The sequence below is a fragment of the Hypomesus nipponensis genome, chromosome 15 (assembly GCF_054491055.1).
Source record: "Hypomesus nipponensis isolate SF chromosome 15, ASM5449105v1, whole genome shotgun sequence".
NCBI lineage: Eukaryota > Metazoa > Chordata > Actinopteri > Osmeriformes > Osmeridae > Hypomesus > Hypomesus nipponensis.
Window position 1 is genome coordinate 7377501 of NC_140375.1, and position 25571 is coordinate 7403071.

The following is a 25571-nucleotide window of genomic DNA, read 5'->3' on the forward strand; positions in this document are numbered from 1 at the left end:
GTCTGCTGGTCAGACAGGTGAGTTTGAGATTGCGTGTGTTTGTCTTAATGTTTGTGTGTGTTTTTGGTTGGATGTGTGTGGGTGTGTGAGTGTGTGCCTTCGAAGGAGAGAGAACAAGTAAGAGAGGAAGAAGAGAGAGAGGTTGCCTGTAGGAAGGTAGCTTGTTAGCTCCAGCAGCTAGCAGCACAACTCCAGTGTCTACTGCAAGGGGAAACCCAGTTCTCTCTGCTGAGGTCATCATGTACAGCTGGACCACCTGGAGCTGGGGCCTACAGACCTGGGAGGGCCCCAGAGAGAGAGAGAGAGAAAGAGAGAGAGAGAAAGAGAGAGAGAGAGAGAGAGAGAGAGAGAGAGAGAGAGAGAGAGAGAGAGAGAGAGAGAGAGAGAGAGCAGTTAGACTGTGGTTGGGAATCCTGGGGATTTCAGTTAGTGGTCTTATGGTTTCTGTTGGAAAGGTTGAGTTGGTGGTGGTTGGTGGGGGGTATTAGTCCGCAGGGGTTACTGTCAGTTGCTGGTGGGTTTGTTGGAGCTCAGTAGTTTGTGTGTGTGTGTGTGTGTGTGTGTGTATGAGCAGAGGGAGGAGACAAAGAAGGAAGTGATTGAATTAGCAGTCCTGGTCTGAGTCCCCCCGGAGCTGCTCTGCTGCAGATGCAAACACAGCAGAACCACGTCACAGTCCAACTTTTATTTGTCATTGCATTTTAGACCAGAGGGAACGAGGTATAAGCGTAGATGGGGGAAGATGGCTTTAAGTCCAGACATGTGGGGACCCCTCTGGACAATGTGTGTGTGGCTAGATAGCAGATAGCTGCCAGAGTTACTGCTGGCAAAAACAGGATGACACTGAGTGACAACAGCTCTCAGACAGACTAAGGATGTGAAACCACTCGACCACAGCTTGGTGTGTGTGTGTGCGTGCAGTGCACGGAAGAGAAAGATAGAGATGAGTATGTACATACGTACAAAGTCTGTGTCCGTACAGTTTGTGCATTTGATTCGGCTTTGATTGCCTTAGAGTGTAACTCCAACCCATGGGGACATGATGGTAATTTAATCCCTCCCAGTCTGATCTGATCGTGGATGTCAATACCAGTCCAGTGTTTCCCACACATAGACTAATTAGTGGCGGTGCACCACAGAATCAACACAGGCCGCCACATCATTTTTTATTAATATTGTGTAACAAATTATTAACAAAGGAATTATTTTGACCCCCCCACACACACACACAGCACGTCAGAAACGGACTGACCGACCCCCACAAATTGCTTTCTAATCTGTGGGAAACACTGCAGTCATGTAAGAGTACTGGTCTGCACAGACCCCTCACAGTTGCCAGATGTAACTTTCCTAGATAGGTGTCATTCTGCTCCTCCAGGCTGATGGGGCCTATCCAGACTCATAGTATCAGTACTCTCCCTGAGGAAGGGAGAAAGGACAGTAAATATCCAAACGTATCTACATGTGAAAAGGATTACAACGTCGACTCTTTTACCCCTCAATTGCTTTTTTTTACCGCTTTTACCCTCTAAATCTTACTGAATAGGAATCAGAGATTGACTCTGAATCTGACTCCTGACTGCTGTTAAGGATATTGTGTGCCTTATGTGAATCTGGCCTGTGTCCCCGTTCCCGTTTTGCAGGCCTGCCAGTACTACAATTCCCATCTCCACCTGGTCCACTACAAGTATGAGGACTACGCTGGAGACTACCGCCAGCTTCCCAGGTATGACACTCACCTAGTACTGGTCAGACAGACAATCAGACAGACAGCCTACAGACAGACAGAAAGACAGACAGACAGACAGACAGACAGACAGACAGACAGACAGACATAAATAAATAGAACTAGTCAGAAAGACAAGCAAGCAGAAAGATAGGTAGACAGGCTTAATCCTATTTGAGTATACATCAGCTCGATTGTACACTGTACATCAGTGTGCATGTGTGAGCATACACAACCATCACACTGCTCCACTCCTCGGAACCTGTGTACCCTAGAGGGTCATGATGTCATCAAAGTGGGACAGAGCCAGGGCCAGTTGTTTGGCATGGTGTTGTGACCAGGGAGGCATGCCAGCTTCTCTTTCTCCTATAAACACTGGAGCAGAACACTCAGCGCCAGCTCTCTCTCTCACACACACCAGCACCCATAAACACACACAGGTTACATAATGGAGCTGAGTGATGATGTTAGCAGGGAGAAACAACATGGCCTCTGGCTGCTGCTGATTGAGAGAGAGGAGAGACAGAGAGGAGTGAGAGAAAGGAGAGAGACAGAGAGGAGTGAGAAAGAGGAGAGACAGAGAGGAGTGAGAGAAAGGAGAGAGACAGAGAGGAGTGAGAAAGAGGAGAGACAGAGAGGAGTGAGAAAGAGGAGAGACAGAGAGGAGTGAGAAAGAGGGAGAGACAGAGAGGAGTGAGAAAGAGGAGAGACAGAGAGGAGTGAGAGAAAGAGCCGAGAGAGTGAGCCGAGAGAGACAGAGAGAAAGAGAGGAGTGAGAAAATGAGAGGAAAGTGAAAGAGAGACTGAAGTAAAGAGTGCACATTAGTTGACCCAGAGTCCCATGAATGCTGTAAAGTCTAGAAGTAAATGTTTCCATCCTTGAGGTGATAGTTAACCTACCACAACATGAGTGTAAACAGGAAGGAAGGAAGGGATGGAGGAAGGAAGGGATGAAAACCATAAGGGATGGAGAAAGGAAGTTTAAACAGGGTTTCCAGTCCCTGGCTGCAGGGGCTGTCAGTGTGTCCGTCTCCCAGACCCAGCACTGGGCCCCCTTGGTGACCTTTGACCCCCAGCCACAGGAATGTCCCCCCTCTCCCCAGGGTCGCTACGCTGGGGGGGGCTCGAGTTCACTTCACATGACCTTGACTCCGCGAGCCAAATTTATGATTTTCACACACAGCGTAATCATCTCTTTTCTTTCCCAAATTCTTTACTGAATTGGTGTTTATTTTCAGTGGGTGAGAAGGGGGTGGAGTCTGCCCTGAGCATGAGCTTCTGTGTAGGCCAGTTAGAGACACTGTACACAACATGGTGTTAATGTTAGCCAGGTCCAGATCTGCGATCTGCCGAGACAAGCTGCCAAGTCCTGCTGCAGATCACTGCACGCACACAAAGACAGGCTAGCTTGTGAACACAGCCCACAGCACACACACAAAGACAGGCTAGCTTGTGAACACAGCCCATAGCGCACATACAAAGATAGGCTAGCATGTGAATGCAGTGAAGTGGGCAATACAGAGGGATACCTATTGTTGGGTCTTTTCAGGAGGAGATGGAGAGGGGTCCACCACCCATGGTCTTCGGCCCAGTCCAGAATCTTCCCTCAGGCCCCTTTCCACTAGCCTTCTAATGCTGTCTCCTTGCTCCCTATCCCCTCGTTTCCTTCTCCCTTAGACACATGTCTTTCTGTTAGGATTGGTGCCGGTGTGAGGCAGGAGGATGACAGCTAGCTCACAACCTGATCATGGAGCCAGATGGAGCTGTCATCCTTCAACAGCTGATTTAGTCCTCAACGCTTTCCATTTCTGTCTTTCTCACCCCCTCCCTCCCTCCCTCCATCTCTGTTTCCACCCTCTCTACGTCCCACAGGAAGTTGTACAAGGCAGAGAAACTGCCCTCCCATTCCTTTGAGATTGACCATGAAGACATGGACAAGGATGAGGTCAGCTTTTTATGACCGTCCTTTCTTTTATTTTTTTATTTCTCTTCGCTTTCTGTCAACACTCTCTCTCTCTACTCTCTCTCTCTCTCTCTACTCTCTCTCTCTCTCTCTCTCTCTCTCTCTCTCTCTCTCTCTCTCTCTCTCTACTCACTCTTTCTCTCTCTCTCTCTCTCTCTCTCTCTCTCTCTCTCTCTCTCTCTCTCTCTCTCTCTCTCTCTCTCTCTCTCTACTCACTCTTTCTCTCTCTCTCTTTCTCTCTCTCTCTCTCTCTCTCTCTCTCTCTCTCTCTCTCTCTCTCTCTCTCTCTCTCTCTCTCTCTCTCTCTCTCTCTCTCTCCCTCCAACAATGGCGACTTTTTCTTTAGAATTCAAAATTATTAATTTGTTTACTTTTCCTACAGGACACAACCTCTCTGTCTTCCTCCAAGGGAGGGGGAGGGGGCAGTGGGGGAGGCATCGGAGTGTTCCGCTCAGGATGGCTCTACAAAGGGAACTTCAACAGCACTGTCAACAACAGCATCACTGTCAGGGTGAGGGGGACTATGGGTCCTTCTGTGACCTTCTCGCTCTTACAATCTCTATTTCCATCTTCGTCTATATCTTTCATGCACTGTTTTCCTTGTCATTCTCTCTGTCTGTATTCCAGTCTTTTCTTTTGGACCTTCTTCTCCATCTTCTTGCTCCAAAATAAGAAACCCCACTGACATGATCCAACATATGACATCTCAACATCTGTTTTGGGGTTGTGTGTGTGTGTGTATGTGTGTGTATGTGTAGTCATTCAAGAGACGGTTCTTCCAGCTGACCCAGCTGACAGACAACTCTTACATCATGAACTTCTACAAAGATGAGAAGATCTCCAAGGAGCCCAAGGGATGCATCTTCCTGGACTCCTGCACTGGTGTGGTGCAGGTGAGTTAGACCTGACACACACACACACATACACATACTCACTTCTACATCTAGTTATACACACTATCAAACACACACATTCACTCACACATACTTTGACATTGTGTGTCTGTGTGTTGGTACACCTGTGTGTATGCCTGTGTATTTGTGTGTGACTGCATGTGTGTGTGTGTGTGTGCCTCCTCTAGAACAACCGTCTGAGGAAGCATGCGTTTGAGCTGAAGATGAACGAGGTCACGTACTTTGTGCTGGCTGCTGAGTCAGAGCAGGACATGGAGGACTGGATCAGCACGCTGACCCGCATCCTGCAGATCAGCCCCCATGACGGGCCCACCACCACCCCCGCCCCCGCGCCTGACCGCAAGAGCCTGGACCTGTCAGACCACCGCCAGGGTGAGGGGGAGGGGGAGGGGGAGGGGGAGGGGCAGGGGCAGGGGCAGGGGCAGGGGTAGGGGGAGGGGGATGTGAAAGAGAGAGGCATAGAGGGAAAGAGGCTGATTGAGAGAGTTAGAGAGAGAAAGAGGCAGAGAGAGGGGTATACCCCACCAAACTCTGGGATTAATAACAAGACAATCAGAAACACATGACATCACTCTGTGCTGCAGCAGAAATGTTGCTTATTCAACTGCCTTTCTTAACTCCATGTTCTTGGACTTCTGCCATGACCCCCCCCCCCCCCCCCCTCTCTCACACACACACTGAACACACGCACACATGAAACACATACACACACTGAACACACACACACATGAAACACATACACACACTGAACTTATATGTACCCTGAACACACACAGAAAGTGGACACACACACACTAACACACATGATGGGAGTGAGGTGGAAAAGTGTGATAGCTAGGAAATGGAGTGAGTGCTCAATCTAACTTTATATTTAGCTACTTTGCTGCTTTTGTGTCTGAAATAATACAGGAGGTTATTCTTAGCACTCTGGGTGTACGTGTGCAGATTGTGTCATTATATGTCTGGCCTTTGTGTGTGTCGGGGTTGGGTGTAGGGCTACTATTATCTGGGAATGTTCCATTATGTTATCATTATTTCTGTGTGTTTGTGTGTACCATTAAGTGTGTGTGTGACTTACTACTGTAGACTGAATAGAGAGATAGTTGTAGAAAGCCCCTCTGCTGTAGAGGAGGCCAGGCTGAGGCCAGCTTTCCTCTCTTCTCCCCCTCTTCATCTCCTCCTCTCCTTTATGTCTAACTCACTCGCTCCTCTCTTCATCTCCTTTCTGCTCTGTTCTTCTCCCCCCCTCTTCCTCTCTCCTTACATTTTTCCCGATAATACATATATTTCTAAAATATCTTTAGCATTCCCTTTAAGAATCCATGCGGAATTCATTGGTTCATTAATTGATTTGTTTACTGACTACTTAACTGAGTCCTTCATTAATTCAACTCTGATGTATCTCCAGAAGTATTTGACTTGTCGCTAGGCGACGGTTCTCTCCATGAGAATGAGGAGACTTCAGAGAATGGCATCAATCCTGAGCTGGCCAAGGTAGGTGCCAACACCTGGACCAGAGCTAACTGGACTGGACTGAACAAGCCTGATCGGGACTGGACTGAGCTGTGCTTGACCAGACTAGACTAGATCTTTTTAGTTACTTGTCTTGACTCTTTTTAGTTACTTGTCTTGACTTTATTGTACGTTACTTGACATGACTTTCTATCATGTTTGATGTATAAATGAACATTTCTCTCCTTCGTCCATCTCTCTTCCTCAGTACATCTCAGAGACAGAGGAGGGCGTACGCATGGCCAGGAGAGAGGACAGACTCAACCTGTTTTCTCTCGACCCCGACACTCCGGTACGTACCTGTCTTCCTGTCTGTCTGTTTGTCTGTCTACATCTATATCTGTATGACTGATATGAGGAAAATAAATTGAATACTTCTGTCTTTCATTTGTGTGTGTGTGCGTTGTTTATGTGTGTGTGCGTGCTGGTGTGTGTGTGTGCCAGGTGCTGAGGAGTCCGCGAGTGGACGCCCCCGCGGGGGAGAGTGTGCGTGTGTTTGAGGAGAAGCTGGGCCGGAGACTGATGATCACTTGCAGGTCCCTCAACCTCACCTTGCAGGGCTGCCTCAGCGAGACAGAGGCCGGGCCGGTCACTAATGTAAGACACGCAGACATACGAAACACACATACAGCATCATACAGCAAACAAAAAACACATTCAAATCCTAGCAGCACACATAACTTGCACTACATATCCGCTTACACTTAGCACACAAAGCTAGCAGCGCACACACTTAGCACCCCCCCCCCACACACACACACATACACAGACACACTCCCCAGTGATGAAGACTAACAGCGTATTCACTGTGCTGTCAGATTGAGCCATTCTTCGTGACGGTGGCGTTGCTGGACGTGCGCGAGGGGAGGAAGGTGTCAGCCGACTTCCACGTGGACATGAACCACGAAGCTGTGCGCCACATGCTGGTGGGGTCTGGGGCCCCGGGGGGGGCAGGGGGCCCCGGGGGGCAGGAGAATGGCCTGGGCTCCCCTGCTGAGAAGAGACCTGGAGACTGTCACCTCAGTCAGGAGCTCGACTCCTGGCTCTGCTTCCCCAAACAGGTGAGGTCGAGGGGGCTGCCGCCCACGACAACACGCACCATATTTCATTCGTGCCACCGAAGAGCAACCATGTTCTACTTCTGCGTCTTGCTGCTGGATGGCGGCCAATCAGAGATCGTGTTTTTATCACTAGAGAGAGTTGAGAGGAGAGATGGGAGAAAATGGGAGGGAGACAGAAAGAGGGATAGACAGAGAGATTGAGAAGATAGATGGGGAAAGGGAGAGACTGGGCAAAAGAGAAATAATACAGGTAATAACGTATTTTTGTGTTCTATATCTTATTTTTGTGTGTTCTGTGTAGGCCATCTTCTCAGTGACCAACCCCCACACTGATATCGTCATGGTAGCGAGGGTGGAGAAGGTGCTCATGGGAAACATCACCTGTGGTGCAGAGCCGTACATCAAGAACACCGACTCCAGCAAGGTAGCAATGTGTGTTGTGAGGATGTCTAAGGGCTTGGGCACTGCTGGGTGTAGTGATGGATGTTCACCCCACTGTCACTATTCTCTCCCAACTCGGCCCTCTATCCTCTCTCTCTTGCCCTTCGCCCCCTTATGTTGCCCTCCCTCTCCCCTACCCTCTCTCTCTCTCGCGCGCTTTCTCTCTCTCTCTCCTCTCCCTCCAGACGGTGCAGAAGATGTTGAAGTCCAACAAGCAGTTCTGCAGTAAGCTTGGGAAGTACCACATGCCCTTTGCCTGGTGCATCAGGTGAGTCCCTATATGGTCCCTTCTCCCTCTACCAGCCCCACCACCTGTACTCACGTCATATCCCATCCATTCTGCAGCCACAGCCTCTTTTTTGGCACTAACACTCATACACTAGTGTGTGGGAGTTTATTTTTGTGTTTTTCATATTAACTCCAAAGTCATAGCAGTTGTTCCCTTAATGGACTTCCCTGTTTCAGTTGTGCTAAACTAAAGTAACACTCAGTTTCTCGGTGCATTATGTCATCAGCTCATCGCACTTGAGCCAGCCAATCAGCTTCATTCCTGCTCTGCTCTTGTCTAATCTGATAGGTCGGTGTTTAAGGACAACCAGGGAACAGTGGACCGGGAGTCACGCTTCTCACCGCTTTTCAAACAGGAAAGCAACAAGATCTCGACTGAAGACCTCATCAAGATGGTGTCTGAGTATCGAAGGTAGAGACATGTTAGACCTCACCAAGATGGCGTACGGGTACAGACTACTGTAGTAGGGCTATGTTAAACCTCACCAAGATGGGGTAGAGGAAGGGACGTTGTGTACCACAGTAGCTAACATGTCTCTGTACCTCTGACCAGGGCTGAGAAAACCAGCAAGCTGCAGACCATCCCAGGGACCCTGGACATCACAGTGGACTGTGTCCCCCTGGAACACCCCAGTAAGACCCTCTCTCTCTCTCTCTCTCTCTCTCTCTCTCTCTCTCTCTCTCTCTCTCTCTCTCTCTCTCTCTCTCTCTCCCTGTCTCTCTTAACTCTATCTGCCTTCCCCCCCCCCTCTCTCCCTCCCCCCTCCCCCTCAGACTGCGTGACGTCCTCCTACGTGCCGGTGAAGCCGTTTGAGGGTGTGGCCCTCCACCCGTCCACGGTGGAGGTGGAGGAGTTCCTCCAGGAGGGCAGCAGGTTCACCCACCCTCACCGTGTCTACCGCCACCACATCTACGTCCACCCCCGCCACCTTAAGTACGACAGCCAGAAGAGCTTCGCCAAGGTACACACTGCTGTACACACACATACACACACACGTCTAGTACACACAGACATAAACACACTCACGTACACCCACCTCTGCACACACGCGCCTAGCATAGTTAGTAGATATCATACACACGCCTAGTACTGTCACACACACATATTTCCAATCTCTCACGCCTCCCTACTCCACAGGCTCGGAACATTGCTGTTTACGTGGAGTTCCGCAGCTCGGATGACGAACAGGCCAAGCCTCTGAAGGTAGGGAGAACGAGCTGACTCAGTCCCCTCTCCTGGCGGCTGCCCCCCCCCCCCCCCCACCCTGCCCCACACGGGGGGCTCACTGGGAAGTTCCCTGCTGTTCCATGCTTCCTGGAAGTGACACACTGACCAGTTTGTTTTTCATTTCCTGGTGCGTTTTGTTTGGCCGTTGCAGTGCATCTACGGCAAGCCAGGAGGGTCAGCCTTCACCACCTCCGCCTGCTCCACAGTCCTGCATCACTCTCAGAACCCCGACTTCTACGATGAGGTGAGCATGGTTGGAAGGAGAGAGAGAAAGAGATAGAGGGTGATAGAATGAGAGGGAGTGAGAAGGAGAGAGAGATGAACAGGAGATAGTCTCCTTCCAGTCACAGTGAGACTATCATGTAGAACGTCTATCCCACTGTGAGACTCTTTACCCCCCCCTGCCCCCCCCCCCAGGTGAAAGTGGAGCTCCCCACCCAGCTCCATGAGAAGCACCACCTCCTCTTCTCCTTCTATCATGTGACCTGTGACATCAACGCCAAGACTAATGCCAAGAGGAAAGAAGCTCTAGAGACCTCAGGTAAGGAGGAAAGGAGGGATGAAGGGAGTACGGTATGGAGGGCGGACCAATGCCAGGAGGAAATTGTAATTTCTTTAACAGCGAGGGAGATCGGAAAAAAATGATGTTGTGTGTGTGTTCAACAGTGGGCTATTCATGGCTGCCTCTGCTCCGAGATGGCCGCCTCTCCTCTCAGGAGTTCAGCATCCCTGTCTCCTGTAACCTGCCAGCTGGATACCTGGCCCTCAAGGAGCCCGGCAGCACCAAGGTAGAGAGGGAGGGAAACATCTATGGATAAGCAAAGACAGAGGAGTTAACCATCCAAACACGTAAATGTCCTCTCCCCCCTTTTCTCTCTCCTTCTCCCTTTCTCTTTGTTCCCCATCTCTTCTGCCTTCCCAACAGAATGGATCGGAGGTGAAGTGGGTGGACGGGGGGAAGCCCATCTTCAAGGTGGCCACCAACGTTCTGTCCACTGTCTATACTCAGGTAACCACAAAGAGAGAGACAGACAGAGAGACAGAGAGAAAGAAGAGAAGAAGAGCTGAACCATCCTCTTTTTTTCCAGGATGCCCACCTGAACCGCTTTTTCCAGCAGTGTCAGAAGAGAGAGCAGGACCTCTCTCAGCCTCCTACCTCCAACTTCCTCAACTGTCTCAAGGTCAGGACATCAGGACACATGGAGGGAGGGAGGGAGGGAGGGAGGGAGGGAGGGAGGGAGGGAGGGAGGGAGGGAGGGAGGGAGGGAGGGAGGGAGGGAGGGAGGGAGGGAGGGAGGGAGGGAGGGAGGGAGGGAGGGAGGGAGGGAGGGAGGGAGGGAGGGAGGGAGGGAGGGAGGGAGGGAGGGAATGAGCGATGGTGGGATGTTTGACCGCCAGGAGGTGAGAGAGGACAGGATAGAGGGATAAAGAAGGAGAGGAAGATGGGAGCGATACATTGTTTCAAATTGTCTTCTTTCTCTCTCTTGCTTTCTCTTTCTCTTTCTCTCTTGCTCTCTCTTTCTCTCTCTCTCTCTCTCTCTCTCTCTCTCTCTCTCTCTCTCTCTCTATCTCTCTCTCTCTCTCTCTCTCTCTCTCTTTCAGGGCCTGCTCGGTATGGAGAAGATCCCAGCCATCATTCGATTCCTGCCTGTCCTGTTCAACCAGCTGTTCAAGGTTCTCACTCAGAACGACAATGACGACGTCACTGCTGCCACCACCAGGTAACCAGCGGTACTGCAGCCACACTCTTGTCTGCTCTGCAAAAAGCTTTCCTTCTCTTTCTTCTAGAGATGTGCTCCTCTGCACAGCTGGTACCTATCCTGGCATATCAGATTATTGATGTCAAAAAGAATGTATCTGAGTCTTAAATGTTGCAGACATGTTGCCAGATTCTGAATATATTCTTGATGCTCATCTTTTGACATGTCATTTTTCCAAGGGTGCTGGTCCACATTGTAGCCAAGTGCCATGAAGAGAACTTGGACCACTACCTGCACTCCTACATCAAGGTACATTCAAGGTTCAACTCATGACATGGTACACTAGCTGATGTGGATGTGTAGGGTGAGGCTGTGCATGTGTGTGTGTACAAGGGTGTGGGTAGATTCTTCATAATGAGGTGTCTGGCTGTGAGGAGGGTAGGGGGGGTCAGCTCAGAGACAGCTTCATTAGAAGAGGGAGAGAAGAGGCTTTGTGTGCGTGCATGCGGTGTGTGTGTGTGTGTCAGAGTGGATGCGTGGCTAGGGCCGTGTGCCCAGGACATTCTGGATAGAGAGAGAGTCAAAGAGAGGGGGAGAGATCGAGGGACAGAGAAAGGGATGAGGGAAATAGAGGGACAAAGAGAGAGAGAGAGAGATGGGGGAGACAGAGGGATGGAGAGAGGTAGAGGGATGGAGAGAGGTAGAGGGATGGAGAGAGGTAGAGGGATGGAGAGAGGAATGCGGAGGAACTGAAAGAGGAGCAATATGAGAAGGAAAAAGAAGGAAGAGGCCAAAGGAACCCTGGTGTGTTTAGTCAGAGACAAGAGCTGTTTGTTGGGTGAGAGGAAGAGAGCCAGGCGGGGGGGGGGGAGCAGGAGGGGAGGGAGAGAGAGAGAGAGGGAACAGAGGAAGAGAGGGAAGGAGGAGGGTAGAATATGGAGGGAGGGAAGGAATGGGGTTCTAGAGGGAGACTAGAGAACCTCAAGAGCTGCTTCAGGTTAACGACAAAGAAAAGGAGAATACTACACTTGATCTGCGGGGGGTGAAGGAGGGAGGTAGGGCAGGAGGTAGTGGGTGGTGTGTGAGGGATGGATGGATGGAGGGAGGGAGGGAGGGAGGGAGGGAGGGAGGGAGGGAGGGAGGGAGGGAGGGAGGGAGGGAGGGAGGGAGGGAGGGAGGGAGGGAGGGAGGGAGGGAGGGAGGGAGGGAGGGAGGGAGGGAGGGAGGGAGGGAGGGAGGGAGGGAAGGAGGAGGGGGGAAGGATGTGTGAGGGATGGATGGAGGGAAGGAGGGGGATGGATGGATGGGTAAGGGATGGATGGAGGGAGGGAGGGAAGAAGGAACTGGTGTTACCATAGCAACTGATTGGCATGGTGCTCTGGGGTAGAAGCAAGCAATTTCGACCAGTAGTGTGTGTGTGTGTGTGTGTGTGTGTGTGTGTGTGTGTGTGTGTGTGCGTGTGGTGTGTATGAATGAGTGTGCATACTCTGTACGTGTGTGAACATGTGTGTGTTTTAAAGAGAAAAAAGGAGGGGAGAGAGGTGGGGGTTGGGGTGAATGACGTCAGTAATGACAAGGTGTTGGATGCTGTACTATGAGCACAAGGACTCCCAGCATAAGGAAACCAGATATTAAACACTCTGTATGTATGCCCACAACCAATCATAATCACTCTGCCTCTCTTCTGCACTGACGACTCATCATCTAGCTATCATTAGCATCATTAGCATCCATGCTACCAGAGGAATAGATACTATTCTCTAGCCAACATTAGCTACATGTGAGCATAAGATGTGAGTATGTGTGTGTGTTATATGCGTGTGTGGGTCTGCATGTGTGTGTGTTTGTGTGTGTATTCACCCTAACTTTTTTATTCTCTCTGTGGTCAGTTTGTGTTCCGGACTGAGTCACATGGTTTCAGGACAGTACATGAGGAGCTGGCCAAGGGCATGACCTCTGACCTGAAGAGCAACGAGCAGCCAGCTGTCAGGAACATACTCCGGGTGAGTTAGCCCCTAGGCATCATGGGAAGTGTAGTTTTCTAGTGATTCTCTAGTTAGTGTGACTAAGGTTTGATATACAACATAACAGTATATTATTGTATCTCATTGGCCTGTGAAATAGGCTTTTAAATAATTGTGTTGTTTCCTATGTAACATTTAAACGCATCTGTGACTCATCTGCGATCACCAACCCCTGTGTTTGACCTCTGTGTGACCTCTGTGTGACCTGTCCCCCCCTCCCAGTTCTCCTGGTTCTTCCTGGAGCTGATGGTGAAGTCCATGGCCCAGCACCTGGTGGACGCCGACAAACTCAAGGTACTCAAACCTTGTTGACAAGAAGTCTCTCTGAGAACAAGCTACGGGTAAACAGCCTGGCTTGATTCCTCTCAGGTCTCTTTAGCAAGCTTGGCCAGTGAGGACAATACATGTGAGAAGAGATAGAGACAGGTTCAAACAAACACAATCATGACATGTACTGGATGGATCTCACGTCCCCTCAGCGTCCCCTATGGTTCCTCAGAATCCCTCAATGCTGCTCATGGTTCCTCCACAATTCCTCCATGTTCCTCAAGTTTGTTCAAAGTTCCATCAGGGTTCATCAACGTACCTCAGGATTTATTTACTATCGTCAGGGTGCCTCTAGGTTCCGCAAGGTTCCCTCTAGGTTCTTCACAGTTCTTCTAGGTTCCTCATGGTTCTGCTGTGTTCCTCTCTGTTGTGTTCTCCCAGCTGCCGCGACCCCAGCGGTTCCCCTCAACCTACCTGAACCGTGTGGAGACCCTGGTGATGACGGTGTCGGACCACGTGTTCTGGAAGAACAAGGACCTGGCTGAGGAGACACGCAGCGCCAACCTGGCTGTGGCGGCATTCGTCAAGGTGGGACACACACACACATACAGGACCTCATGCACATATACACACATACATACACACAAATACCAATATGTACAGAAACACCACACTCTCAACACAGTGCTGACTATCCCAATATTTGTTGGCATCAAACACACGGACACACACACAGCCTGTCTCGGAGGACAGCATGTCTGGGTGTGATTGACAGATGATTATGAGGCTCAGATCGATGCATTCTGAATAGATGAATGACCTTCACTCTGCTGTTACATATTGATCGCTCCACTAGCTTTGCTTAATGGTCTATTCTCTCATTAACTAATGTTCTCCCTTTATTTTATCCTTCTCTTATACCTCCACTCAACCTCCACTTCTCCTGCTCTCCTCTCCTTCCCTCTCTCCCTTCCTCCCCTCTTCATTTTGACTTCTCTCTCTCTTTCTCTCCTTCTTCCCCCTCTCTCCTTCTCCATCCTCTCTCTCCTTCCCTCCTCCATCCATCCCTTCCTTCATCTCCTCCTCCCTCCCCCTCCCACAGCGCTGTTTTACCCTGATGGACAGGGGCTTCACCTTCAAACTGATCAGCAACTACATCAACATGATCACTGCCACCGACAGCAAGGTAACGCCCGCACACCGCTCCAAGCGACAGCGTGATTCGCACACACACCTAGGCAGCGATGTTAAACAAAACTCCAAGGCGTATCTGAAGTGTTGCTGCTGTTGTTCTGCAGGTGCTGTGTGAGCTGAAGTTTGAGTTCCTGAGGGATGTGTGTAACCACGAGCATTACATCCCACTCAGTCTGCCCCTCCCCTCCGCCCGCATCACAGGTACTAGCCCCTCCCCTCCGCCCGCATCACAGGTACTAGCCCCTCCCCTCCGCCCGCATCACAGGTACTAGCCCCTCCCCTCCGCCCGCATCACAGGTACTAGCCCCTCCCCTCCGCCCGCATCACAGGTACTAGCCCCTCCCCTCCGCCCACATCACAGGTACTAGCCCCTCCCCTCCGCCCACATCACAGGTACTAGCCCCTCCCCTCCGCCCGCATCACAAGCACAAGGCCTTTCCCTCTGCCCACATCCAAGATATTAGCCCCTGAAATGTGAGGTGAACCAAATGCACCTTAACTGCTTTGTCTGTCTGCGTGTGTTCAAAGCAGGTTAGGTATGGAATAGCTGTAGTTCATTTTGATCTCCCATCGTCATTTCATATAACTCTCTCTTTCTTTCCTCTCTCTCTTTCTATCTGTCCATCTGTTCATCTCAGACAGCTCATCACCTGAAATACAAACATCCCATGGTAATTATCTGTCTTATGTTGACTGTGCACAATGTCATATGCAGTTAGAGCAAAAAATACATCCTGTAATTCTCTCTCTCTCTGTCTGTCTCTCTCTCTCACACACATCCCTCTTTCTCTCCTGCCCTCTAGTGTCTGTCCCAGAGTACAGCCTGACAGGGGAGTTCTGCAGGAAGCACTTCCTGACAGGCCTGTTGCTACGGGAACTGGGCCTGGCGTTGCAGGACGAGCAGGACCTGCGTCACCTGGCCCTCGCCACGCTGAAGACCCTGATGGCCAAGCACTCGCTGGACGCCCGCTACGCCACCAAGGCATGACACTCTCTCTTTGGAACTCTCTCTTTCTGTCCCGCTCGTACTCTCTCTATCTGTCTCTCTGTCTCTCTCTCACTTTGTCACTCCATCTGTCTGTCAGCTGACATATGTCTTTGTCCCACAGGAGAAGCAGGCCAGGATCGCCTCCCTCTACCTCCCCCTGTACGGTCTGATCCTGGACAACATGCCTCGCTTCTTCCTCAGGGACCTGTTTCCTGTTTACTTCCCCCCCAGCGACCAGGTACCAGCACACACACACACACACATCCACACACACACACATACTGAGACACACACACAGTCCTGACCTGTCTCCCTCCCCCCTTCTCCCAGGGGTCCCGAGATGATGTCAGTGTTGCAGGGGGCGTGGTCCCTGTCATTCGCCATGGTAACTCAGTAGATGCCTCCTTCTCAAAGGAAGTTCTCAATTCCATCACAGGTATTGAAATTGCATTCTTGTGTGTGTGTGTGTTATTTGCGTCTGTCTTTTCCCATTACTCTGTGTGTTAAAATATGATAATAAAAACATAACTGTCCCCCTATCCGTCCTCCCCCTCCATCCTTCCCTCCTCCCCCTTCCCCCAGCCTTCTCGTCTCTGGCTGTTGCCACGGGCAACCAGGCAGACTCGCGAGGCTCGCTTATCAGCATGGATTCCAACCCCAGCACCTGTGACAGGACCAGCGAGAAGATGGATGGATGTGAAAAGGTAAGGAGTGGAGAGGAGTGGAGAGGAGAGCAGAGCAGAGGAGAGGAGAGGAGAGGAGAGGAGAGCAGAGCAGAGCAGAGCAGAGCAGAGCAGAGGAGAGGAGAGCAGAGCAGAGGAGAGGAGAGGAGAGGAGAGGAGAGGAGAGGAGAGCAGAGCAGAGCAGAGCAGAGCAGAGCAGAGCAGAGCAGAGCAGAGGAGAGGAGAGGAGAGGAGAGGAGAGGAGAGCAGAGCAGAGCAGAGCAGAGCAGAGCAGAGCAGAGCAGAGGAGAGGAGAGGAGAGGAGAGGAGAGGAGAGGAGAGGAGAGGAGAGGAGAGATGAGAGGAGAGGAGAGGAGATGAGCGGAGAGGAGAGGAGATGAGAGGAGAGGAGAGCAGAAGAGAGGAGAGGAGAGCAGAGGATGAGAGACAACCTCAGTAGATGAGGGAATGGGAAGGCAGAGAAGGAGGAGCAGATGGAAAAAGAGAAGCCTTGAGAGACGCCACCAACCTGGTTCTGTTAACATAGCGGACCGTGTGTGTGCCTGTCTGTGTCTGCTTGTGTGTGTGTGTGTGTGTGTGTTTGCTTGTGTGTGTGTGTGCACGTCCTTCTCTTCAGTTTGCCCGCCCGCAGTCTCTGATTGGTTTTGGCTCTCGCTGTGACAAGCTGGACCAATCAGAGACACGCAGTCTGCTCATGTGTTTCCTCCACATCATGAAGACCATCTCAGAAGGTACACTCCCGACCCCCCAACAGGCCACCACACACCTCTACCCACACACCACACTCAAACACAAATTCAGACAGGCACCAACTGGGTGCCAAATCAAATGCACCTAGGTTATCTCATCAGTGCTGTACAGTAATAACTGTATTACCAGTGTTGAGTGTTAACGGTTCTGTAATTTCTCTCTCTCTGCAGAAGTGCTGGTGTCCTACTGGCACAGAGCAGTCCATCAAGAGATCTCTGACTTCTTCAACATCCTGGAGTGAGTCCACTCTTCATCCTCCGCTTCATCTCCCACTGAACGGGGAAGAGAGAAGAAAGGATTGCAGAGCAGAGAGATGAAAGACAGAGAAATAAATTGGAGAGGAGAGGAGAGGGGGTGGAAGGGGATGGAAGAGAAGATTGTAATGGAGGGGAAGCTGGGCAAAGAGCAGTAAAAGAGTGATAAAAGCAGAGACAGATGAGAGGAGAGAGAGACAGGAGTGTAGAGAGTATGCACAGTTTAAAGAGAAAATGAATAGACATAACGAGGGAGGGAGGGTTTAAGTGATTGAGTAGAGAAAGACTGTGAATGGACAGAGACTAGAAATAGAAAAGAAAGAGCGAGATTTCGAGAGAGAGGTTAAGAAAATGTGAAAGTACAGAGAGTATTGTATCACCTCGCTCCAGGACCATGCTGATCTCCTCTTGGTGTAGTAAATCTAGCTGCTTCCTGTCTGAGTCATCAGCTGGCCTCAAATACTCCAGCTCTCTCACACAAACACACAAACACATGGCTCTTTCCATCTCTCCGTCTCTTCCTTTCTCCAACTCCATTTCTTTCTCTTTCCCACTCTCCTCCTCCCTCTGTCTCCATCCCTCCATCTCTCCAGGTTGTGTCTACAGCACTTCAGGTTCCTGGGGAAGCGTCATATTGCCAGGTAAGTCTTCCTGCTGACTCCTCTCTTTTCATTCTCTCCTCCCTCTCTCTTGTCTCCCCTCCTCTCTCTCTCTACTCTTCTCCTCTCCTCCCTCTCTCTTGTCTCCCCTCCTCTCTCTCTCTACTCTTCTCTCCTCTCTTCCCTGGCCTCCCCTAAAGGACACACAACATGCAGCCAGAAGGTTTTAAGAGTCACATCACGCCATCATCTTATTTGTTCAATATGCACACACACACACATGAAGAGAACAGCCACATACTGTACATACACTAATGTGTGTTCTGTATGCACAAGCACACCCAACCACAAGTGAAGGAGGAGGGAGGGGGTTAGAGGGGAAGAAGGAAAAGAGGGGAAAGAAGAGACGGAGGGAGACAGGAGAGGAGTCTCAGCTCCAGATCTGCTGTTGTCTGCTGAACATCTTTCTGCTAGTGTTGGCAGGCGCAGCTGGTGTGTGTGTGTTGATAGTGTATGTGTGTGTGTGTGTGTGTGTGTGTGTGCAGCGGTGTGTGCGTGCATGTCCTGGAACTAAGCCTACTGGCACAGACAGACATTCAGACAGTTTCCTTTCTTGTGGATATAATTCCACGCTGCTAATTTAATTAGCCCTGTGTGCTGCCTGTGTGCTGGGAAGAAGCTTAATCTGCTACATGCTACAGCTGGAGTCTACTCCTACAGCTCCCTGGACTAGCTGTAGGAGTAGCTGTAGGACTAGCTCTAGGAGAAGGTAAAGGAGTAGGAAGGAGCTGACAGGTGGGGAAGAAGGAGTTACCTACAGTATCTATCTGTCTGTCTGTATGTCTAGCTGTCTGTCTGTCTGTCAGTCTGTAAATCCCTCATTCTGTCTTTGTCTATCCATCTTGTTATCTATTTATTTATGTATCTCTATATGAACAGAAGCACAATGTCAAACTGCATTACAAGCAGTATTAGGACCATCATTGTTAGACATAACAAAGACAAACATGATGTTAGTTACTAACATACCGGGACCCTGTCATACCCTCCCCCTACACCCCTCTCAGTGTTGCATGCATTGGTGTGTGCATTGATCTGTTTATTGATTGTGTTAATGGCTTCTCTCTGTACACACACATGGATTCAGTGTTTGAACTCACATACAACATGTATGTGCATACTACCAATATTGTTACAACTGTAGCTCTTTGTTTAGGAGGATAACTCACCTCAAGTTTGAGTGCTAGTTCTTGTCTGTGAATAAAAAGGGTTTGTGTGTGTGTGTGTGTGTGTGTGTGTGTGTGTGTTTGTGTGTATGCTGCATGCTCTTATCTTTTAACTGTCTGTGTAGCATGACAATCCTCCAGTTCATCACCTTCACCTGGAACTGCTGTTGATTGGCTTATAGTACTGGCTGCTTTTTCTTGATTGGCATATAGTTCTTCCTGCTTTATGTTGATTGGCTTTTAGCTCTCTGGACTCTGTGTTGATTGGCTTATACATTGGATATTTCTGCTTTGCGCTGATTTAGGCTCTCAGGCCCTGGTGTGTGTTCATTGGCTCTCAGCTCTGTCTGCTGTGTAGATTGGCTGTTCTGGCGTGGTGTGTTGTGACCTCAGGGTCATCTCTTGGTCGTTAGGATCTAGTTTCTAGAGCTTTTTACGTCCAATCGGTCCATTCTGCTTAGTCCCCTTCAACAAAGCCCCAGACCCTGGACCACTTTTAGAACCCCTACATTAAACTAACTAACTCACTCTAATCTTATAACCCTAATCCTGACTACCGCTACAATTCCATGTGTTTTACATGACTTTGACCCTAACCCTAACCCTGGCTGTTCCCTCTCATTAACCCTTCCTCTGCCCAGCCCCATAGAACACTCCCCACTGCTAGCTTAGCTCATCAGTGAGGATGATGATGGTGATGTTAATGATGATGATGGTGGTGGTTGGGATGATGAAGGTGTGACCTAACTAACGCTGGCGTGTGATTGGCTCGTGGACAGGAAGCTAGCGGCGGCAGTAAAGCTGGCCCAGGCCACCCAGACCAATGGCACGCTGAAGGGTGCTAACCACGCCCCCTCCTCTGGCCTCCTCCCGCAATGGTAAACACTCACCACCAGGGGGCGCTCTCCTCCTCTCGGCTCTCAACCAAGGCCTGTTTCAGTCCTCTAACAATGCATCCTTGCTCCTTTCCTCATCTCCTATAGACTATTCTTTGATCTAAAATGATTGGATGGCTATGAATGAGGTCTCCTCTGATTAGTTGTTACCTATCCAGTCATGTCAGGTTAGTGATGGAATGGATATTCAAACAGGACCGAGCTAGGGCAGGGCTTCGAGACCAAACGCACCCTGGTCAGTAGGTAGCTATGTCATCATACATACTTAAGGAGAAGTTGATTCGGCATACCTCAGGTCCTTGGTGAGCAAATTGTGCTTCTCTGCTGTAAGGAATAGGCTCTGAGTGAGGAAAATCAAATGCAGCTCGAGTATTTGAATGTGGTCTTCTCTAAGCTATACAGGAACATGGGGGACACTGCAAGGTGTTCAGTAGGTCGTTGGTACAGTACAAGTTAACTAGCTAGCGAGAGTCCAATGCTCAATGTTCAATGTAGATGTCGACCACCATTACATCCTGTTCTGTAGTTGTGAACAGTGTTTACAGTGTACCCATGATGCACCAGCGAGCCATGTGACTTCCTGTTCCTGTCAGCCTCTGTTCTCCCAGCATGCCCCTCACCATACCTGTGGTGTCCTGTGATTGGCTAGTCCTAGTCCTTGTCTGCACCCGCTCCACACCCTGATTTAAATTGAAACCCTCTTAACAGCAAGTCCTTATAGGTACTTCCTGGTCAGCTCCCTGTTGATATGCCAACGAGACATTTTCAACACACAATGATCTTTTAGCATCTCCTTATATGGAGTGTATGGAGATGGCCTCCCCGATACATGACCTAAATAAGCTCGCCCTACCAGTAAACTACCCCACCCCTCCCTGTGACCGGGGGTGTAGAAAATGGGTTAGGGTGAGTTTTCTGCTGTTGGAATTTCCCCTAGTGAATGTATAAAGTTCTTGCCTGCCTACCTACCTGCCTGAGTGTTTGGTAGAGAGAGGAGCATGTGTAGATCATGTCGCAGGGATGCCTCCTTCCTGAAAAGGACAGTCACTGCAGACGTTCAGGTGTCATGTTTTGGTTTGAGAGTACGTCTCTGTGTCTGCGTCTGTCTGCTGGTGACCTCATCTCTGTTGGCCACCAGGATGACGTCATCAGCGCAGGACGGCCATCGCCACGCCCGCTCCCAGACCATGCCCATCATCAGAGCCAAGAACGCCCTTACCAACCCGAAGCTGCTGCACATGATGGAGACGGGTAACACTCGCACATCCCACACTCTAACCTCACTGTCTCTTTCACACACACACACACACTCACACACACACACACACACACTCACACACACTCTTGGTGGTGTACTGACCCAGAGGTTGCTGTGCTCCCCAGACGGGCCCATCCCTGAGGGAGACTGTCTGAGCCCCACTGACATTGAGGCCAACCTGTCTACTGAGGTTTCCCTCACTGTGCTGGACACCCTGGGGCTGTTCATACAACACCACAAGGTCTGCACTCCTTTCTCTCTCCGCCGGTGTCTCTGGATGTCTCTCTCTCTCACTTTCTATCTCTCTTTCCTCTCTCTCTCTATCTCTCACTCTCTCTCTTTCTTGCTCCCTGTCTCTGTATGTCTCTGTCTGTCTCCCTCCTCTTTCTTTCTCTTTCTCTCTCTGTGTCTAGTGTCACTGGCCACTAGCTAGGCCAGCTTGCTGTTAATACATATTAAAGCATTCACTGCATAAACTGACTGCACTGAAATACTTCAGTTATCCATTGCCCCCTAGTGGACTCACTACCCCAGTAATTAAGCCAATATGATGTTTATACTGTACAAATATATCAGTGTCTGTTAATGTTGTTGACCTTAGTGTTGTTTTTGTTTACAGAAGCAGCTGTTGCAGGACGAGGGTCAGAACGCTCTGATAAAGAAGGTTCTGGACACCTACCTCCTCTTCTTCCACATCAACCAGTCCACCGCCACCCTGCAGCATGTCTTCGCCGCACTGCGCCTCTTCATACAAAAGGTATCTGACACACACTCTTTATACAGAAGTCACACACACACACACGTAGCACACCCTCCAGAACACACATACTGTACACACTCAAATCATTAAATTCATCATTCAGCCCAATCATTTTTACAATTATAAATGCCCCCCCCCCCTCCTTCCCTTTCCCCTCCTTCTTCCCCCTCCCCAGTTCCCCTCTGCGTTCTTCCAGGGCAAGGCGGACCTGTGTGGCTGTCTGTGTTATGAGATCCTCAGGTGTTGTAACCATCGCTCCAGCTCCACCCAGACCGAGGCCTCCGCGCTCCTCTATTTCTTCATGAGGAACAACTTTGAGTTCACCAAGGGCAAATCCATCGTCCGCTCACATCTGCAGGTAGGTCTCCTTTCCTCTCTCTCGCTCTCTCTCTCCCTCTTCCTCTGTTTCTCCCTTTACTAGTCTGTTGCTTCATTTCTCTCATTGTTCCCTATACTCTAAACAGCTCCTGTCCTCCCCTCACTTTATTCTATCCTCTATTTCTCCTCACCTCTCCTCTCCTCTATTCCAGGTCATCAAGGCAGTCAGTCAGTTGATAGCTGATGCTGGAATAGGTGGATCCAGGTTCCAACAGTCTCTGGCCATCATCAACAACTTTGCCAACGGAGATGCTCCACTCAAGGTTGGGCCTCACTCTCTCACCCACCCACTCGCTCTCTCTCTCTCTCTCTCTCTCTCTCTCTCTCTCTCTCTCTCTCTCTCATCCACTCACTCACTCGCTCATTACCAGTGCATTTACATCACTACAACTGTGTTACAACCGCTTATGAATAATGGTGCCATTCATGACTCGTGTTGCAGCGATGTCACCAAGGCCCTAAAACATGGGTGTTGTTTTCAGAACACAGCGTTCCCGGCGGAGGTGAAGGATCTGACCAAGCGGATCCGGACGGTCCTGATGGCCACGGCCCAGATGAAGGAGCACGAGAAGGACCCGGAGATGCTGGTGGACCTGCAGTACAGCCTGGCCAACTCCTACGCCAGCACGCCCGAGCTCAGACGCACCTGGCTGGAGAGCATGGCCAAGATCCACGTACGCAACGGAGACCTGTCTGAGGTGCAGAGCGGGGAGGGCCATCATGGCTACAGGCCTGAGGGGGGGGGGGGGGTCCTACGGACAGGCCTGGGGGGGTCTGGGAAGAGTTCTGTGTTTTGGCCTGTAAAGGCATCCGTTTAAATGAATACACTACCATGCAGATGTTATGGTTGTGTCGTGTTACATGGAGAACCTGTGATTTGTCTGTCAGGCGGCCATGTGCTACATCCACATCTCTGCCCTGATTGCTGAGTCTCTGAAGAGGAGAGGTGAGAACACACACTCTCCGCTGACGCCACAGAGCCTCTGCTGTGTGTGTGTGTGTGTGTGTGTGTGTGTGTGAGCCTGTCTTCTCTCCTGCCAGGCTATCTCTATATCTCTCTATCTATCTACCTGTCTACCTGTCTCTCTGTCTGTCTATCTCTATCCATCCTAATTTTGTCTGCCAGCATATTTGTCTGTACATCTCCAGGAAGACTAGTCTCCCCCACTTGTGGTCACATGGGTGTGTAGTATGTCTGCACGTGTGTGCTGGCAGCTGGCGTGTGCATGCTTCACTGCATGTTAGAGTGTAGCGTGTGTCTCTCTGCATCTGGGCTAGCATGCTGCATTCCACAGTTCTGTACTGGAAACACACCACTGGAAACACACTCTACTGTACCCTACCGTGTCGTACCGTACCTCACCACTGGCTTGATGGACTCAACCTGGTCAAATCAACTGGAGTCATCAAGTTAAACTGTAAACCACCTCCTCCTTCCTCTCCTACTCCTCCTCCTGCTCCTCTTGCTCCTCTCCTCTTCCCCCGGGCGTCATCTCCTCCTCCCTTGTCCTCCTACTCCACCTGCTCCTATCCATCCTCTCTCCCTCCTTCCCCTCTCCTCATCCTCCTCCTCCTACTCCTCCTCCTGCTCTTCCCTCTCTCTCCTCCTCCCCTCCTTCTCCTGCCCCTCTATCTCTTGCTCCTCCCCCTCCTTTGTCCCTCCCATCCTCCCCTATCTCCTCCTCCCCTCTTCTCCTCCTCCCCCTCCTCCTGTCCTCGCAGGCTACTGGAGAGCAGACAAGGCCCGGATGGTGCAGCTGTCCCCAGAAGAGAGTCCTGTCTATAACTGTAGCTCCCTACTAACCCCCCGTGACCACGACAGTGAGTGTGCTACCCTGGGGGATGGGGGGCAGGGGAGAGGGGTAGCAGCCCAGAGGAGGTGTGTGGTGAGGTGGGGAGCGAGGAGGGGGTCCTGAGAAGTCTATAGATGAAGGGACTGGGTGGATGTGAGAGAGGTGTAGGGCTGGGCTACCTTACTGGACTGGGGGCTGGGGAGGCTGAGGAGAGGGGAGGGTGACAGGAGGGTGAAAGGACGTAAGGGAAGGGTAGATGAGAGCAGGGTTAGTGGGAGGTGAGGGGAGGGTTAGTGGGAAGTGTGGGGAGGGTTAGAAAAGGGTAAGGGGTCCCAGTCTTCATAGCAGGACCAAGCCATCCATGTCCACCCTCCAGCAGAACAGGGGACTGTGGACTGGGCTCCACCCTGACCTGACCTACCACAGATCCCTTTTGAGAGATCCCCTTTCAGAGATCTCACCTGAGAGATCACCTTTAAGAGATCCCCTTTCTGAGATCTCACCTGAGAGATCACCTTAAAGAGATCCCCTTTCAGAGATCTCCCCTTTGAGAGATCCCTTGTAAGAGATTCCCTTTAATGGCTCCCCTATGAGAGTTCACCTTTCAGAGATCTTACCTGAGAGATCACCTTAAAGAGATCCCCTTTCAGAGATCTCCCCTCTGAGAGATCCCTTGTAAGAGATTCCCTTTAATGGCTCCCCTATGAGAGATCTCATATGTTTTGTTGTCCATTCTGTGAGAGCTGTGTCTGTTGATGTCCACTCAAGTCAAGTCTCACTGGATGGACTGTTGGAGAAGCATGTTCACTGTGAATGTGCTGAACACCTGATATGGGACACAGTCAGTGTTACTGCAAGCACTGCCCCTCTGTATGTAAGTGTGTGTGCACGTGTGCGTGTTTGCAGATAGTGCGTGCGTGCGTGTGTGTGTGTGTGTGAGAAGCATTCATTAGTCAGTGTTCGTGTAATACTGGTCCTGTTGCAACAGCAGCAGATGCCATCAAGTGACTACAACGTTCTGGATTCCCTCCATGTGTTCTCTATCCTCCAAGCAGCAATATGTTAGCACAAACACCACAGAGGAAGACCATATAATGACACAGAGTCGTGGTGGGGCACAAACAAAATGTCATGCTGACTTGTTGTGATGTCATGTCCTGTGCGCCCCCCCCCCCCAGCTTCCTTCTCCATGGGCTGGGCAGCGTTCGTGTGCATCAGCCCCAACGTGAAGGAGGAGGGTGCCATGAAGGAGGACACGGGTACCCAGGACACACCCTACACCGAGGTACACACACACACACATCATTCACCGAGTTACACACACACACACACACACACATCATTCACCGAGGTACACACACACACATACACCCTTAGCTTACACACATTCTCGTGTGTACAGGACACCCTGGTGGAGCAGCTGGAGCTGTGTGTGGACTACCTGTGGAAGTCTGAGAGACACGAGCTCATCGCTGACATCAACAAACCTGTCATTGCCGTGTTCGAGAAGAGGCGGGACTTCAAGGTGATGTCACTGAGTTTCTCTCCAGCACACACAGTGGGCTTGTGTGTGTGTGTGTGTCAATAAGTGTGTGAGACACACAAAAGACATTAATGTCTGGATGTGTATCTTTGTATGTGTGTGTGTGTGTATGTTTGCCTTGGTGT

At 50.5% G+C, this 25571-nt stretch overlaps 1 protein-coding gene across 1 annotated transcript in view; it reads left to right on the forward strand.

Annotated features, from left to right (window-relative positions):
• dock10 (dedicator of cytokinesis 10) overlaps positions 1-25571 on the forward strand; it is a 37462-nt gene that overhangs the window by 6707 nt on the left and 5184 nt on the right. Inside the window, exons 3-49 of the mRNA XM_084673998.1 lie at positions 1-17; positions 1644-1726; positions 3599-3671; positions 4072-4200; positions 4448-4582; positions 4771-4975; positions 6012-6097; positions 6324-6407; positions 6560-6712; positions 6934-7176; positions 7478-7600; positions 7803-7885; positions 8195-8317; positions 8459-8538; positions 8680-8867; positions 9044-9109; positions 9285-9377; positions 9551-9674; positions 9800-9921; positions 10059-10142; positions 10222-10314; positions 10736-10854; positions 11073-11142; positions 12723-12836; positions 13080-13151; positions 13566-13712; positions 14227-14310; positions 14423-14519; positions 14957-14989; positions 15122-15300; positions 15428-15544; positions 15637-15742; positions 15889-16010; positions 16606-16720; positions 16910-16976; positions 17587-17634; positions 19598-19696; positions 20853-20965; positions 21098-21213; positions 21592-21729; positions 21908-22090; positions 22263-22373; positions 22593-22808; positions 22999-23056; positions 23833-23931; positions 25082-25188; positions 25306-25428. The exon at positions 1-17 is cut by the window's left edge and continues 73 nt beyond it. Coding sequence (XP_084530124.1) covers positions 1-17; positions 1644-1726; positions 3599-3671; positions 4072-4200; positions 4448-4582; positions 4771-4975; positions 6012-6097; positions 6324-6407; positions 6560-6712; positions 6934-7176; positions 7478-7600; positions 7803-7885; positions 8195-8317; positions 8459-8538; positions 8680-8867; positions 9044-9109; positions 9285-9377; positions 9551-9674; positions 9800-9921; positions 10059-10142; positions 10222-10314; positions 10736-10854; positions 11073-11142; positions 12723-12836; positions 13080-13151; positions 13566-13712; positions 14227-14310; positions 14423-14519; positions 14957-14989; positions 15122-15300; positions 15428-15544; positions 15637-15742; positions 15889-16010; positions 16606-16720; positions 16910-16976; positions 17587-17634; positions 19598-19696; positions 20853-20965; positions 21098-21213; positions 21592-21729; positions 21908-22090; positions 22263-22373; positions 22593-22808; positions 22999-23056; positions 23833-23931; positions 25082-25188; positions 25306-25428 — 5240 coding nt within the window. The remainder of the gene's footprint in view (positions 18-1643; positions 1727-3598; positions 3672-4071; positions 4201-4447; positions 4583-4770; positions 4976-6011; positions 6098-6323; positions 6408-6559; positions 6713-6933; positions 7177-7477; positions 7601-7802; positions 7886-8194; positions 8318-8458; positions 8539-8679; positions 8868-9043; positions 9110-9284; positions 9378-9550; positions 9675-9799; positions 9922-10058; positions 10143-10221; positions 10315-10735; positions 10855-11072; positions 11143-12722; positions 12837-13079; positions 13152-13565; positions 13713-14226; positions 14311-14422; positions 14520-14956; positions 14990-15121; positions 15301-15427; positions 15545-15636; positions 15743-15888; positions 16011-16605; positions 16721-16909; positions 16977-17586; positions 17635-19597; positions 19697-20852; positions 20966-21097; positions 21214-21591; positions 21730-21907; positions 22091-22262; positions 22374-22592; positions 22809-22998; positions 23057-23832; positions 23932-25081; positions 25189-25305; positions 25429-25571) is intronic.